We start from the raw sequence: 26,853 nt of genomic DNA, 5'->3' as shown, positions 1-26,853 counted from the left end.
AAGGGACTGAATGAAATCCAGTGTGGCATGAGTATAGTGAACAAAGTTGAGTAGCACAAGATGTGTTTGTGTAGTCAAGGGCCATATTTTGCTGGGTTTTTGTACCTCATAGTAAGAACTGAGCACCTTGGACAGCCATTATGGGATTTTAAAGCTAAAGAGAAACATGATCATATTTACCTTTTGACAAATATAAATATATCTTGTAACAGCTAGGGTTAAGGCAGAGACCAATAGGAAGCTATTTCTGTTTGGAAGGGATGATTATAGCTTACACTAGAGAAATAAAGTGAAAACAGAGAGAAGTGAACAGATTTGAAATAGATTCAGGAGGTAGAATTGCCAAGATTTGCTGATGACTTAGATAAAGTGTTTCAGAAAAAGGATAAAATAGAGATGAAATCCTAAATTTTTATGATTTGAATAAGATAATGGTACATTTTACAAGATGAGGAAGATGGCAGTTGGAGGATGTGAGAAGCCCGGATCTCTTCTCTACACTAGATTTATACATGGCTTATTTACATAGGGCTTACTTTAAAAATAATTCAGTAGGTAGGCTCCTTTCTTTTCATGTTCCAGGTTATCTATAATTATCTGAAAATATGTTGCCCTGACCTGAAACAGTACTTCAGCTATGGTTCAGAAATGAAAATGGTAAGATTGCCATTTCCCTCATTCTAGATGGAATGCTTATACAGCATAAAGTCATCACACAATGGACTTTTAATTTACTCTTAACTAAAATATTTTTTATCATTCATGTTTTTAAATCATATTATTGTAGTGATTAAATTCATTTTGCCCAACTGCAATATTTATTGCTATTAATATTCATCTATTCAATTTGACCCATTGCTCCAGTCTACTGATAATCTTTTAAATTTGTCCAGAATTAACTGATTTTGTTCTTTTACCACCCCCTTTGGAAATTTGATAAGCATTTTCTTTATATTTTTATTCACATCATTCATATAACTATTGTCAGCACAGGGCTAAGAACATGTCCACATATCAAGACATTAGAGATCTCCCTTCAGGTTGGCATCATTTTATTAATCCTTACTCTTTTCCATGTGATAGCTCAACATCTTTGATCTCCACCTAATCATACTGTCTTTCAATAAGTAGTGAAAGTGTTTATCAAACATGTTGCTGAAATGCAGGTTTATCATATCAAGGATATTGGAACCTGAATTAATTCTGACCCTGTTAAAAATAAAATTATATCTGATATAATTCATTTATTTTCAATATATATTGCTCCTTGGTGATTATTTCTTTTCCAAATGCTACCAAAAATCCTTTAAATGTTTTCCTAAATTATTGAAGACCAGTGTTAAATTTAAGGCACTTTAGTTAATAGAATATCCTTTCTGTTATTGAAAACAAGATATTAGATTTTCTCCAGTGTTGTCATAACTTGTTTTCTCTGTCATTTTGAAGATCAGTCAATAAATGGGCACATCCTTTCTTTTTTTTCTTACAGTACCTAAAGCAAACATCCCATTTTCTTTATGATGGCAGCTTGTATAAGCCTCAGTTCATTTAGGGCTTTAGACACTCTGATCATTTTTCTATAGATTTGTTTCACTCTCACATATGCACCATTTTTCATGGTTCTTCTTTTATAAAAGCCAAGGAAGGGAAAGTTATTTTAAATGATGACAAACAATGATATGTGGATAGTATATAAAAACGGCTAAGTTGGCAAACTAAAGAAAATATATTTCTAAAAGGAACTAGCTAGCTACTGATTTGACTTGGAGGCTTTTAAATTTCATGATTCTGCAAATTAACTTTATTTGTGATAGAGTCTGGATACTCAGATTTGACAGATAGATATATACCTTTTTAAATTCTTCCTTATTCTTTCGGGGGTGTAAAGAAATAAGTACTAGTGGAAAAAATTGTTGAACATATCCTTTCATTCCACTTTCATTATTTTCTCATGAGGAGAATATAAGTGTGAGATTTAGAGCACAGAAAGGGTCCATTTCTATGATTGAAGTAGAATTTGAGGTGATTTTTTAACATATGATGAATTGCATTGTCAGGAGGGAAAGACAGAGAGCAGTTACCAAAATAGAGCAAAATTCATAGAAGTAAGAAGATATAAGAATGATATGGCCTGAAGAAGATTGATGGACAAATCTGAGGTTGAAAAAGCATTTAGAACTGATTGTTACAGATTTGATTGCAAAACAGTGGTCTACATTTTTTGTCATATTTTAATAGTAAGATTTGACCCCAAATGAAAATAGAAACAGCATTATTTAAAATAGTCATGTTTTGATAGTGTATTATTATATTTATTCTTTACAACCTAAAAAAAAAATTCTAAATATAGAGAGAATAGGTTAACTCAAAAGTAGCTATTTATTTGTCTTTCTAGCAAAAAGTAATATTTTTGTCATGTAAAGACTGAAAATAGTGTTGTGTAAGAGTTATAGTAAAGGATTTTTTAGAGAGGAATAAAAACAGATTCATTCCAGGGTGAGATAATACCTAGTACCTATCATGAGCATTAAAAAATATTGTTGCACAATGAGTCACTGCATAGAGACTATGTTTTCAAAATATCAGTTAAAGGACATTACATATAAAATTTAAAAGATAAAAATAAGCTCAAGGGGGGCTTCCCTGGTGGCGCAGTGGTTGGGAGTCCGCCTGCTGATGCAGGGGACACGGGTTCGTGCCCCGGTCCGGGAGGATCCCACGTGCCGCGGAGCGGCTGGGCCCGTGAGCCATGGCTGCTGAGCCTGCGCGTCCGGAGTTTGTGCTACGCAACGGGAGAGGCCACAGCGGTGAGAGGCCCGCGTACCACAAATAAATAAATAAATAAATAAGCTCAAGGATATTTAATTAAATATATCTGTATTATATGGTGTAGGAATTTGGGCATAAAATTGTAAGTACAGGACACTAGGACACATATCCAAGTGTTTCTTCTAAATTGTAGAGTAAAGGAGGTTTGGATAAGTGGACAGTCAAGGCAGGGGAAATATGAAAAAATTATCTGTTTAAAAATTCTATCAGCTATCACGTTAGAGAATTTATGTGACTTTTTCTCCCCTTGGATGAAGATAATGCTATTCACTACAACTAGAAATAAGTATTAATAGGTTTAGAGGAAAGATATGACTTCAAATCTCTTGAGTATGTTGTGTCTGTGAGATTTTCCAGGGCGAAAGAACACAGCTCATGGTGGTTATGAGTATTACATAAATTAATATCTATAAAGAGCTTAAAATACTGGCAAATGGTAAGCACTGTACAAGTATTCCATAAACAAATATACAGAACCAAGCACCTCAGAAAAGAGATCTATCTGAGGGTATATATTTGTGAATCTTCAGAATTTAGACCAGTGGTTCTCATCAAGGAAAGCATAATATCCTGGGAAAGTTTTTCCAAATACAAACATATGTCCCTTCCCAAGATTCTGATATTTTTATTTCCTGTAGCAGACTGTTAGTTGCCTACAAATATCTGTCCTTCTCTTCTTTCTTGGTAACAGACCCACCATTTTACTCCAGGAAGTAAAGTACCTAGCTAAAAGCCTGCATTTCTTACCCTCTCCTTTTTAGCTGTGGGAGGTCAGTGAGTTATGAACAGAAATTATTGGAAGGGCCTCTGGGAAAGTTTCTTAAGACACATGGCCTGTGCCCTTTTGTCATTTTATCCTTTCCTCCATCTTGCTGACTGAAATATAGACATGGTGTTTGATGCTCTAGTAGCTATCTTGACTCATGAATAAATCTTGAGACTGGAAGCCATGTAGATGATGCAGTAAGATAGAGATGATACATTTTGAAAGAGCCTGGATTCTTTATTGACCTGGTTCCTCTGTATCAATCCTGAATGGTCTGTGAAGAGAAAGAGAGATAACACAGTTATCAATTATTAAAACATCCTCAACCAGTTTACAGACATTGTATAGTTTACATCTGACAGTGCCTCTGCTTTACACAAAGCTCCTTATCAATATTCTACTTATTATCCCTTCCACACATATCTGATCCATTTGTACTTTTAAGGCCTGTGATAATTCTGGCCCCATTTATTTCTACCTATTTTACTATCCTTTAGTATTCTGTAAAATAATTGTGTCCCTCCTTTCTTACTCTGAATCTTCCATCAGCCTTCCTGGGCAACATTATCTTGCTTCTCTTTGTTTATTCCTTATTTCTCCTCCCCTCTGATTCCTTTTGTCATGGCACCCTCCTGACAGGTCCCCCTTCCCCTCAATTTCCCTTAGAATATTGTCCAAAGTATATCATTAACTCTTAATAGAAAAATAATTTATCAGAATCATACATAATGGAACTATTTTCATCTTTTCTTAACTCTGCCAACCTCACAGGTTTTTGCTGTTGTTTTTTAAATAAAAGTCAATTATGATAATGTGTTATAATACATGTGAGGGTTCTTTGAGAACTCTAAAACATATATGAGATATTATTATTGTTGTCATTGTTTTTATTTTGTTTCCACAGAATATACATTCTCCTGTTGATTTAAAATATTCTAGTGAACAGAGAAAACATGTTTCTTCTATTTTATATGAATTAAAAACAGGAAAACCAAGACATCTCATTCAAAAAGGTTAGTTATATGAATTTAAAATTATATTTAATGAACATATTTTGATGAAGAGTAATTAAATTTGTTAGATGTTGGGCATGCTAATTTTGAACTATAAATATGAAATACATGTTGAGACTTCTAGATAAAATATTCATATCTCTTTCAATAGTTTTAAATATATATATGCAGAAAGTTGTTTCATGGATATGAAGGACCTGATTTTGAGTAGAAGTTGGGAATTAGGAGAAATAAGTATTAGCGAGAACCATATTGAATTGATAGTTTTGTTACCATATGGCTGTGCCAGTATGTTACCTCCTTCAGGAAATCTGTCAAGTATCAGATTAATTAATATAAATTATTTCAGTTAAAATGATATTAAATGTCCTTCAGGCTTTGAAGATAATTATTTTTTGTACACAAAAATACATTTTGGTGTTAATAAAATTTTGGTCATCATATGTGTACCTGTTTTTATTTTGTTTTTGCAGAATTTCTTCTGTTAAAATGTGTTATGATCAGATGACATTCTTTTCTTTACCTCTGTCTTTCACAGAAGAATCATAAAAACAGTTTTGTAAAATAATTTGAAGTTCTTAAAACTTTTCTCAAGGTTTCTCTTAAACCTTTTAAACATTATTTTGATAAGAACACTTAGTATGAGGCCTACGCTCTTAACAGATTTTTAGGTGCACAATACAGTATTGTTAGCTATAAGCACAGTGTTGTACAGCAGATCTCTAGGACTTTTCCATCTTGTAAAACTGGAATTTTATAATCTTTAAACATCAATTTCCCATTTTCCCCTCCCTCCATCCTTTTAATTCTGAAATATTTGATTTTTTTTCCTTTTTAAAAATTCATGGTAGTGTCTTTATCCTTATTGATTTTTTTTTCTTCTGTGTATGTGAGCTTGTCGAACTCTACCAGATCCTCATTTGTCAGGCTTTATTATTTCCTCACTTCTTTATAAGGTTCATGTACTTTATATATTTCCTAAAGCTCTGCATCTTTTATTTAAAAGTAATTTTATTTTAATCCAGTTATTGAACTCCTAGGTTTATAAACCAAAATGAAATGAAGGAAAAATAATAGTCCCATGCTCCATACCTCCCCACTCACTCTTCTTGCTACCCAAGACAATAATCATTTAATAATTATTAATGACTCTTCTATTATTTACTTTTATATTTCCAAGTAATATGCTTATTCTGCTAAAATTTCTTTTTCAATTTTAGATATTATATACAATTTCTACTGTGAAAGATAGAGGTTTAATTATCTTATAAATCCTCCCTAATACACACTCTTAACATGTTCCTTCCTCTTTTCTCCCAATAGAATTATATTATCACTATTTGGGGGTTAATTAATTTTTATTATTTTTATTATTATGGCTATGTAAATACTACTCACAGCTGAATCACACAATATATTAGGCTATGTTTTCTTTCTTATACTATTTTTTTAAAACTTGTTTGGAAACCTCATAAGAGTCAAACTTCCACTTATCACCAAGCACACCCACATATATCTATTTTCAAGATACTTCTGTTTGAGCCCTTAATTTTCTGATCAGGACTGCTTGCTTTCTAAACTAGTTCTTAACAGCTGTCATCTTGGTACATCATTTCAATTGTGATCCCGAGAATTCATTTGTTTCTATGCTGTGTTGTGACCCTTGTTTCCAGGATTCTGTATCTTGTTCTTTCTTGGTTTATTTTCTTAAGTTAATGCAGTGCTTTCTTCTATTAGTTTACTGAGAAATTATATATAGGAGGTAAATTTTTTAAAACCTTGAAAATCTAAGCATGTCTTTATGCTACATTTATGTTTAATTGATGATTTAACTGTGTAGAACCTTCAGAATTTTCTCAGAATTATTTTATTGTCTTCTAGCTTCCAGTGTTTCCTTTGAGAAGTCCATTGCCATTCAGTTCTCAGTCTGATGTGTGTGAACTTCTGTTCATTGTTTTTCTCTTCTGACTAGAAACTTTCAGCATTTTATCTTTGTACTAGGTGTTCTTCAGTTTCACAGTGATTTGGCTCAGCTATTTTTTTTGTTTGCTTGTGTAGATTTTCTTTCAATTCAATTTATTGTGACTTTTTAATCTGAAATTTTATATCACTCATTTATGTATGTTTCACTTGTATTATTTTGATGGTAAATATATATAACACAGAACATACCATTTTAACCATCTTAACTGTACATTAAGCATATTTATATTCTTGTGTAACCATCATGACCATCCTTTTGCAGAACCTTTTCATATGCTTCAACTGAAACACTATACCCATTAAACAATGACTCCCAATTCTCCCCTCCTCCCAGCTCTTGGAAATCACCATTCTACTTTCTGTTTCTAGAATTCCTATGGGTATGATTACTATGGGTATCTCATAAAAGCAGAATTATACAGTATTTGTCCTTTTGTGACTGGATTATTTTAGTTAGCATAAGGTCGTAAAAGTTCATCCATGTTGTAACATCTAAGATTTTTTTCTTTTTAAGGTTGAATAATATTCCATTATAAGTACCACATTTTTATCCATTCATTTGTCAATTGACCCTTGGGTTGCTTCTACATTTCAGCTATTGCGAATAATGCTGCTATGACATGGATGTACAGATATCTCTTTGAGACCCTGCTTTCAGCTGTTTCGTGTGTATACCCAGAGGTGGAACTTCTGGATCATATGATAATTTTATTTTACTTTTTTGAGGAACTACCATACTTTTTTCCACAGTGGCTATAACATTCTACATTCTCAGTAATAGTGCACAAGAATTCGAATTTCACCACAAACTGACCAACACTGGTTATTTTGTGCTGTTGTTGTTGTTCTGTTATTATTGTTGTAGTAGTGGTAGCCATCCTAGTGGCTGTGAGGTCATATTTCGTGGTGGTTTTGAGTTGCCTTTCCATAATCATTAGTGATGTTGAGCATCTTTTTTTAACATCTTTAATGCAGTATAATTGTTTTACAATGGTGTGTTAGTTTCTGCTTTATAACAAAGTGAATCAGTTATACATATACATATATCCCCATATCTCCCCCCTCTTGCATCTCCGTCTCACCCTCCCTATCCCACCCCTCTAGTGGGACACAAAGCACTGAGCTGATCTCCCTGTGCTATGCGGCTACTTCCCACTAGCTATCTATTTTACATTTGGTAGTGTATATATGTCCATGCCACTCTCTTACTTTGTCCCATCTTACCCTTCCTCCTCCCCATGTCCTCAAGTCCATTCTCTAGTAAGTCTGCATCTTTATTCCCGTCTTGCCCTTAGGTTCTTCAAGACCAATATATATATATATATTTTTTTTAGATTCCATATATATCTGTTAGCATACGGTATTTGCTTTTCTCTTTCTGACTTACTTCACTCTGTATGACAGAATCTAGGTCCACCCACCTCACTACAAATAACTCAATTTTGTTTCTTTTTATGGCTGAGTAATATTCCATTGTATATATGTGCCACATCTTTATCCATTCATCTGTCAATGGATACTTAGGTTGCTTCCATGTCCTGGCTATTGTAAATAGAGCTGCAGTGAACATTGTGGTACATGACTCTCTTTGAATTATGGTTTTCTCAGGGTATATGCCCACTAGTGGGATTGCTGGGTCATATGGTAGTTATATTTTTAGTTTTCTAAGGAAGCTCGATACTGTTCTCCATAATGGCTGTATCAATTTACATTCCAACCAACAGTGCAAAAGGGTTCCCTTTTCTCCACAGCCTCTCCAGCATTTATCGTTTGTGGATTTTTTGATGATGGACATTCTGACTGGTGTGAGGTGATACCTCATTGTAGTTTTGATTTTCATTTCTCTAATGATTAGTGATGTTGAGCATCCTTTCATGTGTTTGTTGGCAATTGGTATATCTTCTTTATAGAATGTCTCTTTAGGTCTTCTGCCCATTTTTGAGTTGGGTTGTTTGTTTTTTTTGATATTCACCTGCATGAGCTGCTTGTATATTTTGGAGAAAACACCTTGTCAGTTGCTTCGTTTGCAAACATTTTCTCACATTCTGAGGGTTGTCTTTTCGTCTTGCTTATGGTTTCTTTTGCTGTGCAAAAGCTTTTAAGTTTCACTAGGTCCCATTTGTTCATTTTTGTTTTTTATTTCCCTTTCTCTAGGAGGTGGGTCAAACAGGACCTTGCTGTGATTTATGTCATAGAGTGTTCTGCCTATGTTTCCTCTAAGAGTCTTATACTGTCTGGCCATACATTTAGGTCTGTAATCCATTTTAGTTAATTTTTGTGTATGGTGTTAGGGAATGTTCTAATTGCATTCTTTTACATGCAGCTGTCCAGTTTTCCCAGCACAACTTATTGAAGAGACTGTCTTTTCTCCATTGTATATTCTTGCCTCCTTATCAAAGATAAGGTGCCCATATGTGCTTGGGTTTATCTATCAGCTTTCTATCCTGTTCCATTGATCTATATTTCTGTTTTTGTGCCAGTACCATACTGTCTTGATTACTGTAGCTTTGTAGTATAGTCTGAATTCTGGGAGCCTGATTCTTCCATCACTGTTTTTCTCTCTCAAGATTGCTTTGGCTATTCTGGGTCTTTTGTGTTTCCATACAAATTGTGAAATTTTTTGTTCTAGTTCTGTAAAAAATGCCATTGTTAGTTTGATAGGGATTGCATTAAATCTGTAGATTGCTTGGGTAGTACCATCATTTTCACAATGTTGATTCTTCCAATCCAAGAACATGGTATGTCTCTCCATCTGTTTGTATCAGCTTTAATTTTTTTCCACAGTGTCATAGTTTTCTGCATATAGGTCTTGTGTCTCCTTAGGTAGGTTTATTCCTAGGGATTTTATTCTTTTTGTTGCAATGGTAAATGGGAGTGTTTCCTTAATTTCTCTTTCAGATTTTTCATCATTCTTGTGTAGAAATGCAAGATTTCTGTGCATAAATTTTGTATCCTGCTACTTTACCAAATTCATTGATTAGCTCTAGTAGTTTTCTGGTGGCATCTTTAGGATTCTCTATGTATAGTATCATGTCATCTGGAAACAGTGACAGTTTTATTTCTTCTTTTTCGATATGGGTTCCTTTTACTTCTTTTTCTTCTCTGATTGCTGTGGCTAAAACTTCCAAAACTACATTGAATAATAGTGCTGGAGTGGGCAACCTTGTCTTGTTCATGATTGTAGTGGAAATGGTTTCAATTTTTTCACCATTGAGAATGATGTTGTCTGTGTGTTTGTCATATATGGCCTTTATTATGTTAAGGTAAGTTCCCTCTATGGCTACTTTCTGGACGGTATTTATCATAAATGGGTGTTGAATTTTGTCAAAATCTTTTTCTGCATCTATTGGGATGATCATATGGTTTTTCTCCTTCGAATTGTTAATACGGTTTATCACATTGGTTGTTTGTGTATATTAAAGGATCTTTCCATTCCTGGGATAAATCCCACTTGATCATGGTATACAATCCTTTTAATATGCTGTTGGATTCTGTCTCCTAGTATTTTGTTGAGGATTTTTGCACCTATGTGATATTGGCCTGTAGTTTTCTTTTTTTGTGACATCGTTTTTTGGTTTTGGTACAGGGTGATGGTGGGCTCGTAGAATGAATTTGGGAGTGTTTCTCCCTCTGCTATATTTTGGAAGAGTTTGAGAAGGATAGGTGTTAGCTCTTCTCTAAATATTTGATAGAATTTGCATGTGAAGCCATCAGGTCCTGGGCTTTTGTTTGTTCGAAGATTTTAAATCACAGTTTCAATTTCAGTGCTTATGATTGGTCTGTTTATATTTTCTATTTCTTCCTGGTTCAGTCTCGGAAGGTTGTGCTTTCCTAAGAATTTGTCTGTTTCTTCCAGGTTATCCATTTTATTGGCATATAGTTGCTTGTAATAATCTCTCATGATCCTTTGTATTTTTGCAGTCAGTTGTTATTTCTCCTTTTCATTTCTAATTCTTTTGATTTGAGTCTTCTCCCTTTTTTTCTTGATGAGTCTGGCTAATGGTTATCAATTTTTGTTTATCTTCTCAAAGAACCAGCTTTTAGTTTTATTGATCTTTGCTATTGTTTCCTTCATTTCTTTTTCATTTATTTCTGATCTGATCTTTATGATTTCTTTCCTTCTGCTAACATTGGATTTTTTTTTGTTCTTTCTCTGATTGCTTTAGGTGTAAGGTGAGTTTGTTTATTTGAGATGTTTCTTGAGGTAGGATTGTATTGCTATAAACATCCCTGTTAGAACTGCTTTTGATGCTTCCCATAGGTTTTGGTTTGTCGTGTTTTCATTGTCATTTGTTTCTAGGTATTTTTTGATTTCTTCTTTGTTTTCTTCAGTGATCTCTTGGTTATTTAGTAGTGTATTGTTTAGCCTCCATGTGTTTGTATTTTTTACAGATTTTTTCCTGAAATTGATATCTAGTCTCATAGCATTGTGGTTGGACTAGATACTTGATACGATTTAAATTTTCTTAAATTTACCAAGGCTTCATTTGTGACCCAAGATATGATCTATCCTGGAGTATGTTCCATGAGCACTTGAGGGGAGAGTGTATTCTGTTGGTTTTGGATGGAATGCGCTGGAAATGTCAATTAAGTCCATCTTGTTTAATGTATCATTTAAAGCTTGTGTTTCTTTATTTATTTTCATTTTGGATGATCTGTCCTTTGGTGACAGTGGGGCGTTAAAGTCCCCTACTATGATTGTGTTATTTTCGATTTCCCCTTTTATGGCTGTTAGCATTTGCCTTATGTATTGAGGTGCTCCTATGTTGGGTGCATAAATATTTACAATTATTACATCTTCTTGGATTGATCCCTTGATCATTCTGTAGTGTGCTTTTTGTCTCTTGTAATAAATAGTCTTTATTTTAAAGTCTATTTTGTCTGATATGAGAATTACTACTCCAGCTTTCTTTTGATTTCCATTTGCATGGAATATCTTTTTCCAACCCCTCACTTTCAGTCTGTATGTGTCCCTGGGTCTGAAGTGGGTCTCTTGTAGACAGCATATATATGGGTCTTGTTTCTGTATCCATTCAGCCAGTCTGTGTCTTTTGGTTGGCATATTTAATCCATTTACATTTAAGGTAATTATCAATATGTATGTTCCTATTACCATTTTCTTAATTGTTTTGGGTTTGTTATTGTAGGTCTTTTCCTTCTCTTGTGTTTCCTGCCTTGAGAAGTTCCTTTAGCATTTGCTGTAAAGCTGGTTTGGTGGTACTGAATTCTCTTAGCTCTTCTTGTCCGTAAAGATTTTAATTTCTCCATCAAATCTGAATGAGATTCTTGCTGGGTAGAGTAATCTTGGTTGTAAGTTTTTCCTTCATCACTTTAAATATGTCCTGCCACTCCCTTCTGGACTGCAGAGTTTCTGCTGAAAGATCAGCAGTTAACCTTATGAGGATTCCCTTGTAAGTTATTTGTTGCTTTTCCCTTGGTGCTTTTAATATTTTTTCTTTGTGTCTGATTTTTGATAGTTTGATTAACATGTGTGTTGGCATGTTTCTCCTTGGATTTGTCCTCTATGGTACTCTCTGCACTTCCTGAACTTGATTAACTATTTCCTTTCCCATATTCAGGAAGTTTTCAACTATAATCTCTTCAGATAGTTTCTCAGTCCCTTTCTCTTTCTCTTCTTCTTCTGGAACTCCTATAATTTGAATGTTGGTGTGTTTAATTTTGTCCCTGAGGTCTCTGAGACTGTCCTCAATTCTTCTCATTCTTTTTTCTTTATTCTGCTCTGCAGTAGTTATTTCCACTATTTTATGGTCCAGGTCACTTATCTGTTCTTCTGCCTCACTTATTCTGCTACTTATTCCTTCTAGAGAATTTTTAATTTCATTTATTTTGTTGTTCATCCTTGTTTGTTTGCTCCTTAGTTCTTCTAGGTCCATGTTAAACGTTTCTTGTATTTTCTCCATCCTATTTCCAAGATTTTGGATCATGTTTAGTATCATTACTCTGAATTCTTTTTCACGTAGACTGCTTATTTCCTCTTCATTTGTTTGGTCTGGTGGGTTTTTACCTTGCTCCTTCCTCTGCTGTGTATTTCTCTGTCTTCTCATTTTCCTTAGCTTACTGTGTTTGGGGTCTCCTTTTTGCAGGATGCAGGTTCGTAATTCCCATTGTTTTTGGTGTCTGCTCCCAGTCACTAAGGTTGGTTCAGTGGGTTGTGTAGGCTTCCTGGTGGTGGGAATTGGTGTCTGTGTTTTGGTGGATGAGGCTGGATCTTGTCTTTCTGGTGGGCAGGACCACGTCTGGTGGTATGTTTTGGGGTGTCTGTGACCTTATTTTGATTTTAGGCATCCTCTCTGCTAATGGGTGGAGTTGTGTTCCTGTCTTGCTAGTTGTTTGGCGTAGGCTGTCCAGCACTGTAGCTTCCTGGTCTTTGAGTGGAGCTGGGTCTAGTGTTGAGATGGAGATCTCTGGGAGAGCATTTGCCATTTGTTATTATGTGGAGCCATGAGGTCTCTGGCAGACCAATGTCGTGAACTCGGCTCTCCCACCTCAGAGGCTCACACCTGACACCTGGCCAGAGCACCAAGACCCTGTCAGCTGCAAGGTTCAGAAGAAAAGGGAGAAAAAAAAAGAAAGAATGAAAGAAAGAAATAAAATAAAGTTATTAAAATAAGAAAAATATTATTAAAAGTAAAAAAATAAAAACATAATTAGAAAGAAAAAAGAAGAGAGCAACCAAACCAGAAAACAAATCCACTAATAGATAACAAGTGCTAAAAACTGTATTAAAAGAAAAAAAAAAAAGAACTAAAAAGGACAGACAGAACTGTAAGACAAATAGTAAAAGCAAAGCTATACAGACAGAATCTCACAAAGAAGTATACGTATGCACACTCAAAAAAAGAGAAAAAGGAAAAAAATATATTTTTTTAAAAAAAAAAGGAAAAAAGCAACCAAATCAATAAACAAATCTACCAGTGATAATAAGCTCTAAATACTAAACTAAGACAAACATAAAACCAGAAACAAATTATATGCAGAAAGCAAACCCGAAGTCTACAGTTGCTCCCAAAATCTGCCACCTCAATTTTGGGATGATTCGTTGTCTATTCAGGTATTCCACAGATGCAGGGTACATCAAGTTTATTGTGGAGATTCAGTTCGATGCTCCTGAGGCTGCTGGGAGAGATTTCCCTTTCTCTTCTTTATTCGCACAGCTCCTTCGGTTCAGCTTTGGATTTGGCGCTGCCTCTTCATGTAGGTCGCCTGAGGGCATGTGTTCCCCACCCAGACAGAACAGGGTTAAAGTAGCAGCTGATTAGGTGGCTCTGGCTCACTCAGACCAGGGGGAGGGAGGGGTACAGAATGCAGGGCGAGCCTGTGGCTGTAGAGGCCAGCTTGACATTGCAACAGCCTGAGGCATGCTGTGTATTCTCCTGGGGAGGTTGTCCCTGGATCACAGGACCCTGGCAGTGGCTGGCTGCACAGGCTCCTTGGAGGGGAGGTGTGGTTAGTGACTTGTGGTTGCACACAGGCTCCTTGGTGGCTGCAAAAGCAGCCTTAGCATTTCATGCCCCTGTCTCTGGCGTCCACACTGATAACTGTGGCTTGCGGCTGTCTCTGGAGCTTGTTTAGGTTGTGGTCTGAATCCCCTCTCCTTGCGCACCCTGAAACAATGGTCTCCTGCCTTAGTCAGTTCCAGGTATTTTCTTGGGCTCCCTCCCAGCTAGCTGTGGTGCACTAGCCCCCTTCAGGCTGTGCTCACACAGCCAACCCCAGTCCTCTCCCTGGGATCTGACCTCTGAAGCCCAAGCCTCAGCTCTCAGCCCCACCCACCCCAGTGGGTGAGCAGACAAGCCTCTCAGGCTGGTGAGTGATGGTCAGTCCTGATCCTCTCTGTGGGGATCTCTCTGCTTTGCCCTCTAAGCCCCTGTTGCTGTGCTCTCCTCCGTGGCTCTGAAGCTTCCCCCCCAACCCCCCCATCTCTAACAGTGGAGGGGCTTCCTAGTGTGTGGAAACTTTTCCTCCTTCACAGCTCCCTCCCAGAGGTGCAGATACCATCCCTATTCTGTGTCTGATTTTTCTTTTTTCTTTTGCCCTACCCAGATACATGGGGAGTTTCTTGCCTTTGGGGAAGTCTGAAGTCTTCTGCCTGTGTTCAGTAGGTGTCGTGTAGGCATTGTTCCACATGTAGGTGTATTTCTGATGTATTTGTGGGTAGGGAGGTGATCTCCACGTCTTACTCCTCCACCATCTTGAAGGTCCCTCCCTGGGTATCTTTTATTATGATTATCTACTGTATGTATATCTTCTTTGGAAAAATGTCTATTCATATCTTTTACTCATTTCCTAATTGGATTGTTTGATATTTGTTGCTGGGTTGTGTGATTTTTTATGTATTCTGGATATCAATCCTCTATCGGATATATGACTTACAAATATTTTCTCCCATGCTGTGGGTTACCTTTTTACTTTTGATACACAAGTTTTAAATTTTGATGAAGTACAGGCTATTTGTTTTTTGTGTGTCGTATGTGCTTTTGGTGTTATAACCAAGAGGTCATTGAACAATCCAATGTCGTGAAGCATTTTGCCCTGTGTTTCCCTCTAAGAGTTTTATAGTTTTAGTTCTTATATTTAGACTGTTGATCCATTTGGGGTTAATTTTTGTATATGGTGTTAAGTAAGGAACCCACTTTTTTGCATATGGAATGGAGTTGAAAAGATTGTCCTTTCCCCATTGAATAGTTCTGATACCCATGTTGAAAGATATTTGACCATGTGTGCAGTTTACATCTGGGCTCTTATTCTGTTTACATTGATCTGTATGTCTGTCTTTATATCAGGGCCACACTGTTTTGATTACCAAAGCTTTGTAGTAAGTTTTAAAATGGGGGTGTATGTGTGAGAACAACTGGATTTTGATAGGGATTGCATTGAATTTGTAGATTACTTTGAATAGAAGCTTAATAATATTAAGTCTTCAAGTTCATAAACACAGGATGTCTTTCCATTTATTTGTGTCATATTTAATTTCTTTCAGCAACACGTTAAGGTTTCAGTGTACAGGCTGCTCACCTCCTTGGTTAAGTTTGTTCTATATATTTTAGTCTTCTTGATACTATTATAAATGGAATTGTTTTCTTTATTTCCTTTTGGTATTCCTCACTGTTAATGTGTAGAAACACAAATGATATTTGTGTGTTAGCTTTGTATGCTGTAATTTTGCTAAATTTGTCTATTAATTCTGACAGAATTTTGTGAGTATGGGGTGTGTGTGTGTGTGTAAAATCTTTAGGGTTTTCTGCATATAGGATATGTACTCTATGAAGAGAAAAAATTTTATTTCTTCTTTTCTGATTTGCATGTGTTTTAATTCATTTCCTTGCCTAAATGTTCTGGATAGGAATTGAAGTACTATATTAAATACAATGATAAAAGTGGGCATCCTTTTCTTATTTCTGATCTCAGAGGAAAAATTTACAGTGTTTTGCATTGAATACGATGTTAGCTGTGCTTTTTTCTTATATACCATTATTATGTTGAGGTAGTTTCCTCCTATTCCCTGTTTGTTGGGTGTTTTTATCATCAAAGGGTGTTGAATTTTGTCAATTTTTTTCCTGAATTGATTAAGATAATTGTGTGGTTTTTTCCCTTCATTCTGTTAATGTATATTACATTGATTTTCATATATTGTGCCATTTTTTCAATCCAGGAATAAATCCCACTTGTTCTTAGTGTATAATATATATATATTTTTTTACATCTTTATTGAAGTATAATTGCTTTACAATGGTGTGTTAGTTTTGGCTTTATAACAAAGTGAATCAGTTATACATATACATATTTTCCCATATCTCTTCCCTCTTGCATCTCCCTCCCTCACACCCTATCCCACCCCTCCAGGTGGTCACAAAGCACCGAGCTGATCTCCCTGTGCTATGCAGCTGCTTCCCACTAGCTGTCTACCTTACGTTTGGTAGTGTATATATGTGCATGCCTCTCTCTTGCTTTGTCACAGCTTATCCTTCCCCATGCCCATATCCTCAAGTCTATTCTCTAGTAGGTCTGTGTCTTTATTCCTGTCTTACCCCTAGGTGTTTCATGACATTTTTTTCCCTTAAATTCCATATATATGTGTTAGTATACCGTATTTGTCTTTCTCTTTCTGACTTACTTCACTCTGTATGACAGACTCTAGGTCTATCCACCTCATTACAAATAGCTCAATTTTGTTTCTTTTTATGGCTGAGTAATATTCCATTGTATATATATGCCACATCTTCTTTATCCATTCATACGATGACAGACACTTAGGTTGTTTCCATCTCTGGGCTATTGTAAATAGAGCTGCAATGAACATTTTGGTACATGACTCTTTTTGAATTACGGTTTTCTCAGGGTATATGCCCAGTAATGGGATGGCTGTGTCATATGGTAGTTCTATTTGCAGTTTTTTAAGGAACCTCCATACTGTTCTCAATAGTGGCTGTATCAATTTACATTCCCACCAACAGTGCAAGAGGGTTCCCTTTTCTCCACACCCTCTCCAGCATTTATCATTTCTAGATTTTTTGATGATGGCCATTTTGACTGGTGTGAGATGATATCTCATTGTAGTTTTGATTTTCATTTCTCTAATGATTAATGAAGTTGAGCATTCTTTCATGTGTTTGTTGGCAGTCTGTATATGTTTGGAGAAATGTCTATTTAGGTCTTCTGCCCATTTTTGGATTGGGTTGTTTGTTTTTTTTGTTATTGAGCTGCATGAGCTGCTTATAAATTTTGGAGATTAATCCTTTGTCAGTTGCTTCATTTGCAAATATTTTCTCCCATTCTGAGGGTTGTCTTTTGGTCTTGTTAATGGTTTCCTTTGCTGTGCAAAAGCTTTGAAGTTTCATTAGATCCTATTTGTTTATTTTTGTTTTTATTTCCATTTCTCTAGGAGGTGGGTCAAAAAGGATCTTGCTGTGATTTATGTCATAGAGTGTTCTGCCTATGTTTTCCTCTAAGAGTTTGATGGTTTCTAGCCTTACATTAAGGTCTTTAATCCATTTTGAGCTTATTTTTGTGTATGGTGTTAGGGAGTGATCTAATCTCATACTTTTACATGTACCTGTCCAGTTTTCCCAGCACCACTTATTGGAGAGACTGTCCTTTCTCCACTGTACATTCCTGCTTCCTTTATCAAAGATAAGGTGACCATATGTGCGTGGGTTAATCTCTGGGCTTTCTATCCTGTTCCATTGATCTATCTTTCTGTTTTTCTGCCAGTACCATACTGTCTTGATTACTGTAGCTTTGTAGTATAGTCTGAAGTCAGGGAGCCTGATTCCTCCAGCTCCGTTTTTCGTTCTCAAGATTGCTTTGGCTATTTGGGGTCTTTTGTGTTTCCATACAAATTGTGAAATTTTTTGTTCCAGTTCTGTGAAAAATACCAGTGGTAGTTTGATAGGGATTGCATTGAATCTGTAGATTGCTTTGGGTAGTAGAGTCATTTTCACAATGTTGATTCTTCCAATCCAAGAACGTGGTATATCTCTCCATCTCTTTGTATCATCTTTAATTTCTTTCATCAATGTCTTATAATTTTCTGCATACAGGTCTTTTGTCTCCTTAGGTAGGTTTATTCCTAGATATTTTATTCTTTTTGTTGCAATAGTAAATGGGAGTGTTTTCTTCATTTTACTTTCAGATTTTTCATCCTTAGTGTATAGGAATGCTAGAGATTTCTGTGCATTAATTTTGTATCCTGCTACTTTACCAAATTCATTGATTAGCTCTAGTAGTTTTCTGTTAGCATCTTTAGGAATTTCTATGTATAGTATCATGTCATCTGCAAACAGTGACAGCTTTACCTATTCTTTTCCAATTTGGATTCCTTTTATTTCCTTTTCTTCTCTGATTACTGTGGCTAAAACTTCCAAAACTATGTTGAATAATAGTGGTGAGAGTGGGCAACCTTGTCTTGTTCCTGATCTTAGTGGAAATGTTTTCAGTTTTTCACCATTGAGGATGATGTTGGCTGTGTGTTTGTCATATATGGCCTTTATTATGTTGAGGAAAGTTCCCTCTAGGCCTACTTTCTGGAGGGTTTTTATCATAAATGGGTGTTGAATTTTGTCAAAAGGTTTCTCTGCATCTGTTGAGATGATCATATGGTTTTTCTCCTTCAATTTGTTAATATGGTTTATCACATTGATTGTTTTGCATATATTGAAGAATCCTTGCATTCCTGGAATAAACCCCACTTGATCATGGTGTATGATCCTTTTAATGTGCTGTTGGATTCTGTTTGCTAGTATTTTGTTGAGGATTTTTGCATCTATGTTCATCAATGATATTGGCCTGTAGTTTTCTTGCTTTGTGACATCCTTGTCTGGTTTTGGTATCAAGGTGATGGTGGCCTCGTAGAATAAGTTTGGGAGTGTTCCTCCCTCTGCTATATGTTGGAAGAGTTTGAGAAGGATAGGTGTTAGCTCTTCTCTAAATGTTTGATAGAATTCTCTTGTGAAGCCATCTGGTCCTGGGCTTTTGTTTGTTGGAAGATTTTTAATCACAGTTTCAATTTCAGTGCTTGTGATTGGCATGTTCATATTTTCTATTTCTTCCTGATTCAGTCTTGGCAGGTTGTGCATTTCTAAGAATTTGTCCATTTCTTCCAGGTTGTCCATTTTATTGGCATAGAGTTGCTTTAGTAATATCTCATGGTCTTTTGTATTTCTGCAGTGTCTGTTTTTACATCTCCTATTTCATTTCTAATTCTATTGATTTGAGTCTTCTCCAGTTTTGTCTTGATGAGTCTGGCTAATGATTTTTCCATTTTTTTAATCTTCTCAAAGAACCAACTTTTAGTTTTATTGATCTTTGCTATTGTTTCCTTCATTTCTTTTTCATTTATTTCTGATCTGATTTTTATGATTTCTTTCCTTCTGCTAACTTTGGGGTTTTTTTTTGTTCTTCTTTCTGTAATTGCTTTAGGTGCAAGGTTAGGTTGTTTATTCGAGATGTTTCCTATTTCTTACGGTACGATGGTATTGCTATAAACTTCCCTCTTAAGTCTGCTTTTGCTGCATCCCATAGACTTTGGGTCATTGTGTCTCCATTGTCATTTGTTTCTAGGTATTTTTTTTATTATCTCTTTGATTTCCTCGGTGATCACTTTGTTATTAAGTAGTGTATTGTTTAACCTCCGTGTGTTTCTATTTTTTACATATCTTTTCCTGTAATTGATACCTAGTCTCATAGTGTTGTGGTCAGAAAAGATAGTTGAAACAATTTCAATTTTCTTAAATTTACCAAGGCTTGACTTGTGACCCAAGATATGATCTTTCCTGGAGAATGTTCAATGAGCACTTGAGAAAAATGTGTATTCTGTTGTTCTTGGATGGAATGTCCTATAAATATGAATTAAGTCCATCTTGTTTAATGTATCATTTAAAGCTTGTGTTTCCTTATTTATTTTCATTTTGGATGATCTGTCAATTGTTGAAAGTAGGGTGTTAAAGTCCCCTACTATGAATGTGTTACTGTCTATTTCCCCTTTTATGGCTGTTAGTATTTGCCTTATGTATTGAGGTGCTCCCATGTTGGGTGAATAAATATTTACAATTGTTATATCTTCTTCTTGGATCGATCCCTTGACCATTATGTAATGTCCTTCTTTGTCTCTTCTAATAGTCTTTATTTTAAAATCTATTTTGTCTGATACGAGAATTGCTACTCCAGCTTTCTTTTGGTTTCCATTTGCATGAAATATCTTTTTCCATCCCCTTACTTTCAGTCTGTATGTGTCTCTAGGTCTGAAGTGGGTCTCTTGTAGACAGCGTATATATAGGTCATGTTTTTGTATCCATTCAGCCAGTCTGTGTCTTTTGGTTGGAGTACTTAATCCATTTACATTTAAGGTAATTATTGATATGTATGTTCCTATGACCATTTTCTTAATTGTTTTGGGTTCGTTATTGTAGGTCTTTTCCTTCTCTTGTGCTTCTTGCCTAGAGAAGTTCCTTTAGCAGTTGTTGTAAAGCTGGTTTGGTGGTGCTGAACTCTCTCAGCTTTTGCTTGTCTGTAAAGGTTTTAATTTCTCCATCAAATCTGAATGAGATCCTTGCTGGGTAGAGTAAGCTTGTTTGCAGGTTTTGCTCCTTCATCACTTTAAATATGTCGTGCCAGTCCCTTCTGGCTTGCAGAGTTTCTGCTGAAAGATCAGCTGTTAACCTTATGGGTATTCCCTTGTGTGTTATTTGTTGTTTTTCCCTTGCTGCTTTTAATATGTTTTCTTTGTATTTAATTTTTGACAGTTTGATTAATATGTGTTTTGGCATATTTCTCCTTGGATTTATCCTGTATGGGACTCTCTGTGCTTCCTGGACTTGATTAACTATTTCCTTTACCATATTAGGGAAGTTTTCAACTATAATCTCTTCAAATATCTTCTCAGTCCGTTTCTTTTTCTCTTCTTCTTCTGGAACCCCTATAATTCGAATGTTGGTGTGTTTAATGTTGTCCCAGAGGTCTCTGAGACTGTCTTCAGTTCTTTTCATTCTTTTTTCTTTATTCTGCTCTGCAGTAGTTATTTCCACTATTTTGTCTTCCAGGTCACTTATCCGTTCTGCCTCAGTTATTCTGCTATTGATCCCATCTAGAGTATTTTTAATTTTGTTTATTGTGTTGTTCATCATTGTTTGTTTCAACTTTGGTTCTTCTAGGTCCTTGTTAAATGTTTCTTGCATTTTGTCCATTCTATTTCCAAGATTTTGGATCATCTTTACTATCATTATTCTGAATTCTTTTTCAGGTAGACTGCCTATTTTCTGTTCATTTGTTAGGTCTGGTGTGTTTTAATCTTGCTTCTTCATCTGCTTTGTGTTTTTCTGTCTTCTCATTTTGTTTATCTTACTGTGTTTGGTGTCTCCTTTTTGCAGGCTGCAGGCTCGTAGTTCCCATTGTTGTTGGTGTCTGTCCCCAGTGGCTAAGGTTGGTTTAGTGGGTTGTGTAGGCTTCCTGGTGGAGGGGACTCGTGCCTGTGTTCTGGTGGATGAGGCTGGATCTTGTCTTTCTGGTGGGCAGGTCCACGTCTGGTGGTGTGTTTTGGGGTGTCTGTGGACTTATTATGACTTTAGGCATCCTCTCTGCTAATGGGTGGGGTTGTGTTCCTGTCTTGCTAGTTGTTTGGCATAGTATGTCCAGAACTGTGGCTTGCTGGTCGCTGAGTGAAGCTGGGTGCTGGTGTTAAGATGGAGATCTCTGGGAGATTTTCCCAGTTTGATATTATGTGGAGCTGGGAGGTCTCTTGTGGACCAGTGTCCTGAAGTTGGCTCTCCCACCTCAGAGGCACAGCACTGACTTCTGGCTGCAGCACCAAGAGCCTTTCATCCACACAGCTCAGAATAAAATGGAGAAAAAGTAGAAGGAATGAGGTAGTAGAAGTAGAAAGAAAGAATTAGTAGAAGTAGAAAGAAAGAAAGAAAGAAGTAACAAATGAAAGAAAGAAAGAAAGGAGGCAGGGAGTGAGGGAAGGAGGAAGGAAGGAAGGAGGGAAGGAAGGAAAAAAGAAAGAGAAAAATAAGATAAAGTAAAATAAAGTAAAGATAAAATAAAATAAAGTTATTAAAATAAAAAATTAATTATTAAGAAAAAATTTAAAAAAAAAGAAAAAGAAAGAAAAGGATGGATAGAACCCTAGGACAAATGGTGGAAGGAAAGCTATACAGCATAAATCTTGCTCTCAAAGTCCACCTCCTCAATCTGGGATGATTTGTTGTCTATTCATGTATCCCACAGACATCAAGTTGATTGTGGAGCTTTAATCCACTACTTCTGAGGCTGCTGGGAGAGATTTCCCTTTCTCTTCTTTGTTCTCACAGCTCCCAGTGGCTCAGCTTTGGATTTGGCCCCGCCTCTGCATGTAGGTCGCCAGAGGGCTTCTGTTCTTCGCTCAGACAGGACGAGGTTAAAGGAGCTGCTGATTCAGGGACTCTGGCTCACTCAGGCCGGGGGAAAGGGAGAGGCATGGAGTGCGGGGCAAGCCTGCGGCGGCAGTGGCCAATGTGACATTGCACCAGCCTGAGGCGTGCCGTGCGTTCTACTGGGGAAGTTGTCCCTGGATCCTGGGACCCTGGCAGTGGCGGGCTGGACAGGTTCCCTGGAAGCGGGGTGTGGATGGTAACCTGTGCTCGCACACAGGCTTCTTGGTGGCGGCAGCAGCAGCCTTTGCATCTCATGCCCGTCTCTGGCGTCCTCGCTTTTAGCCGAGGCTCGCGCCTGTCTCTGGAGCTCCTTTAAGCAGCGCTCTTAGTCCCCTCTCCTCGCGCACCAGGAAACAAAGAGAGAAGAAAAAGTCTCTTGCCTCTTCGGCAGGTCCAGACTTTTCCCCAGACTCCCTCCTGGCTAGCTGTAGTTCACTAACGCCCTGCAGGCTGTCTTCAGGCTGCCAACCCCAGTCCTCTCCCAGTGCTCCAACCAAAGCCGAAATTCAGCTCCGCCTGCCCTGAAGGGTGAGCAGACAAGCCTCTCGGGCTGGTGAGTGCCGGTCGGCCCTGATCCTCTGTGCGAGAATCTCTCTGCTTTGCCCGCACCCCAGTGGCTGTGCTCTCTTCCGCGGCCCCGAAGCTTCCCCCTCCGCCACCTGCAGTCTGCGCCCACGAAGGGGCTTCCTAGTGTGTGGAAACCTTTTCTCCTTCATAGCTCCCTCCCACTGGTGCAGGTCCTATCCTTTTGTCTCTGTTTTTTCTTTTTTCTTTTGCCCTACCCAGGTACGTGGGGGGTATCTTGCCTTTTGTGAGGTCTGAGACCTTCTGCCAGCGTTCAGTAGGTGTTCTGTAAGAGTTGTCCCACTTGTAGATGTATTTCTGGTGTATCTGTGGGGAGGAAGGTGATCTCCGCATCTTACGCTTCCGCCATCTTCCTGGAAGCCTCCTCCATCATCATGGTTTAAACTGCTAGTGTTGGAGGGCCTCCTGCAGAGGCGGGGTGTGGCTGTGGCTCACCATGGGGACAAGAACACTGGCAGCAGAAGTTCTGTCAAGTACTCCTTGGTGTGCGCCCTCCCAGAGTCTCGGTGTATAATATTTTTAATGTGCTGTTTAATTGAATTTCTAGTATTTTGTTGAGGATTTTCACATCAGTATTCATAAGGGATATTCGTTTTCATTTCTTATAATTTCTCTGTCTGGCTTAGGTATCAGGCTAATGTAACCTCGTAGGAGTTAGGAGGTAATCCTTGCTCTTCAATTTTTTTTGATGAATTTGAGAAGGATTGCTGTTTATTCTTCTTCACTAGTAGAGCCATCTGGTCTTTGACTTTTTTTGGGAAAATGTTGGGAAGTTTTTGATTACTGATTCTGTTTCTTCATGATTTAATACTGGTAGGTGCATGTTTCTAGGAATTTGACCATTTCATCTAAGTTATCCAATTTATTTGAATACCGTTGTTTATAGTACTCTTTTATATTTTAAATTTTTCTAAAATTTTAATAATGTCCCCTTTGATTTCTGATTTTAGTTATTTGATCCTTATCTCTTTTTTTTTCTTTAGTCTTTCTAGATAAAGATTTGTCAATATTGTTTATCTTTTTGCAGAACCAAATCTTGTTTTCAGTGACATTCTCTTGTTTTTATAATTCTATTTTGGTTATTTCTATTCTAATATTCATTGTTTCCTTTCTTCTGCTAGCTTTAAGTTTAGTTTGTTCTTCTAGTTCCATAAAGTATAAAGTTAGATTGTTTATTTGAGACCTTTCTTCTTTTATAATGTAATCATTTACAGCCATACACTTGCTTCTTAGCACTGATTTTGCTGCTTCCCATAAGTTTTAAAATATTGTGTATTCATTTTTGTTTGTCTCAAGATATTTTATAATTTCCATTGTGATTTCTTCTTTGATTTATTGGCTGTTTAAGAGTGTGCCATTTAACTTTCACATATTTGTGAATTGTCCAGTTTTCCTTGTGCTGTTGATTTCTTTCATTTCCTTATGATTGGAAAGTATACTTGGTATGATTTTAATTTTAAAATTTATTAAAATTTGTCTTACAACCTAACATATTGCATATCCTGGATCATGCTCCATGTGCACTTGAGAAAAATGTATATTCTGCTGTTGTTGGTAGAGTGTTTTGCATATGTCTCTTAGGTCCAATTGGTCTATAGTTTTTTCAACTCCTTTGTTTACTTATTGATCTCTTTGTTGTTCTATCCTATATTGAAAGTGAGGCACTGAAGTCTCCTACTATTTAATGCAGAGATGTTTATTTCTGCTTTCAATTCTGTTAATGTTTGCATCATATATTTTGTAAATCTGATGTTTGGCGCATGTGTGTTTATAATTATTATATCTTCTTAGTGATCAACCCTTTTATTATATAATGTCTTTATTATATAATGTCCTTATTTTATTATATAATGTCTTTTTTGTCTTTATTTTATTATATAATATCCTTACTCATGGTCTACTGGCTAAGTGTTAATCTTATCTAAAATATACCTTCACAGAAGCATCTAGAATAATGTGTCACCAAATATCTGGGTACCATCGCCTAAACTGACACATAAAATTGACTATCAAAGATAGTTTTACTAAATACAGAATTTTCAGTTGACAGTTTTAAAATAATTATTCAGCACTTTAAATATATCATCCCACTGACTTCTGGATTATAAAGTTTCTGCTGATACATCTGCTTATTGTCGTATTGCAAATGCTTTGTATATGATGAGTCACTTTTCTCTTTTGGCTTTCAAGGTGCTCTCCTTGCTTTTGGCTTTTGACAGTTTATTTATAATGTCTTTCAATATGGGTCTGATTTTGTTTATCTTCCTTGGAGTTCACAGAGCTTCTTTGATTTGCAAATTTATGTATTTCCTCAAATTTGGGATGTTCAGCCATTATTTGTTCAAATAACCTCTCTGCTCCTTTCTCTCTTCTCCTTCTGGGTCTACCGTGATGCATATATCAGTGCATTTGATGGTATCTCATAAGTTTCTTAGTCTCTGTTCACTTATCTACATTCTCTCTTCATTTTGTTTCTCAGACTCAATTATTTCAAATGGGCTGTCTTTAACTTTTGCTGATTCTGCTTGCTTTTTGTTAATGTCTACTTTTGAACCCCTCCAGTGAACTTTTTCAATTTGGTTATTTTATTTTTCTGCCCCCCTGAATTCTGTTTGATTCTTTTTTATTATTTCTATGTCTTTATTGATATTCTTATTTTATTCATATTTTTTTCCTTATTTTATTTAGTTCTTTGTCTATATTTTTCTTTTGTCTCTTCGAGCAAATTTTAAAGCAGTTGTTTTAAAATCTTTGTCTAGTAAGGCTGATATATATGTTTCTTCAGGGATGGTTTCAGGGGATTTATTTTTTGTCCTTTGAATGGACCTTGTTTCCCTATTTCTTTTGTATGCCTTGTGATTGATTGTTGAAAATTAGACATTTGTAAAATAGCCACCTGTTCCAGTCTTTGCAGACTTGCATGGAAGATTATTATTATTTAGTGAACTCCTGAGTCTTGAGTTCAGCTCAGGGTGAATGCTTAAGGTCTTCTTGGGTCTTTTCTGGGCAGGCAGTCTGTCTGGGTCAGTGTATGTGTGGCTTTTCATTTCTTTCAGTTTTTCCCAGGTACTTTGAAAAAAAATTATTGAAATATGGTTGATTTATAATGTGTTAATTTCAGGTATACAGCAAAGTGATTTAGTTATATATACATACATATATATATATATATATATTCTTTTTTTACATTTACTTCTATTATGGGTTATTATAATATATTGAGTATAGTTTCCTGTACTATACAGTAGGTTCTTGTTATCAATTTTATATATAGTAGTGTGTATATTTTAACTGCAAACTCCTAATTTATCCCTCCTCTCCGACCCTTTCCCCTTCGGTAACAATAAGTTTGTTTTCTATGTCTGTGAGTCTGTTTCTGTTTTGTAAATGAGTTCATTTGTATCACTGTTTTAGATTCCACATATAAGTAATATCATATGATATTTGTCTTTCTCCATCTGGCTTGCTTTACTTATGATAATCTCTAGGTCCATCCATGTTTCTACAAATGGCATTATTTCATTCTTTTGTTTGGCTGAGTAATATTCCATTATACACACACACACACACACACACACACACACACACACACACACATATATCACATCTTCTTTATCCATTCATTTATTGATGGACACTTAGGTTGCTTCCATGTCTTGGGTATTGTAAATTGTACTTCTGTGAACACTGGGATGCATTGATCTTTTCAAATTATGTCTTTCTGCAGATATATGCCTAGGAGTGGGAT

At 36.2% G+C, this 26,853-nt stretch overlaps 1 protein-coding gene across 1 annotated transcript in view; it reads left to right on the top strand.

Annotated features, from left to right (window-relative positions):
* The window catches only part of LRRIQ3 (leucine rich repeats and IQ motif containing 3), a gene marked incomplete at its 3' end in the record, with an annotated part of 232,002 nt that overhangs the window by 151,812 nt on the left and 53,337 nt on the right, over positions 1-26,853 (top strand). The window contains exon 6 of the mRNA XM_079901948.1: positions 4,500-4,608. Within this exon, the coding sequence (XP_079758074.1) occupies positions 4,500-4,608 (109 nt within the window). The remainder of the gene's footprint in view (positions 1-4,499; positions 4,609-26,853) is intronic.

This window comes from Stenella coeruleoalba (genome assembly GCF_951394435.1).
Source record: "Stenella coeruleoalba genome assembly, chromosome: 1".
In the NCBI taxonomy this organism is placed as follows: domain Eukaryota; kingdom Metazoa; phylum Chordata; class Mammalia; order Artiodactyla; family Delphinidae; genus Stenella; species Stenella coeruleoalba.
The sequence above is the reverse complement of the archived record's forward strand: the minus strand, read 5'-3'. Positions and strand labels throughout refer to the sequence as shown.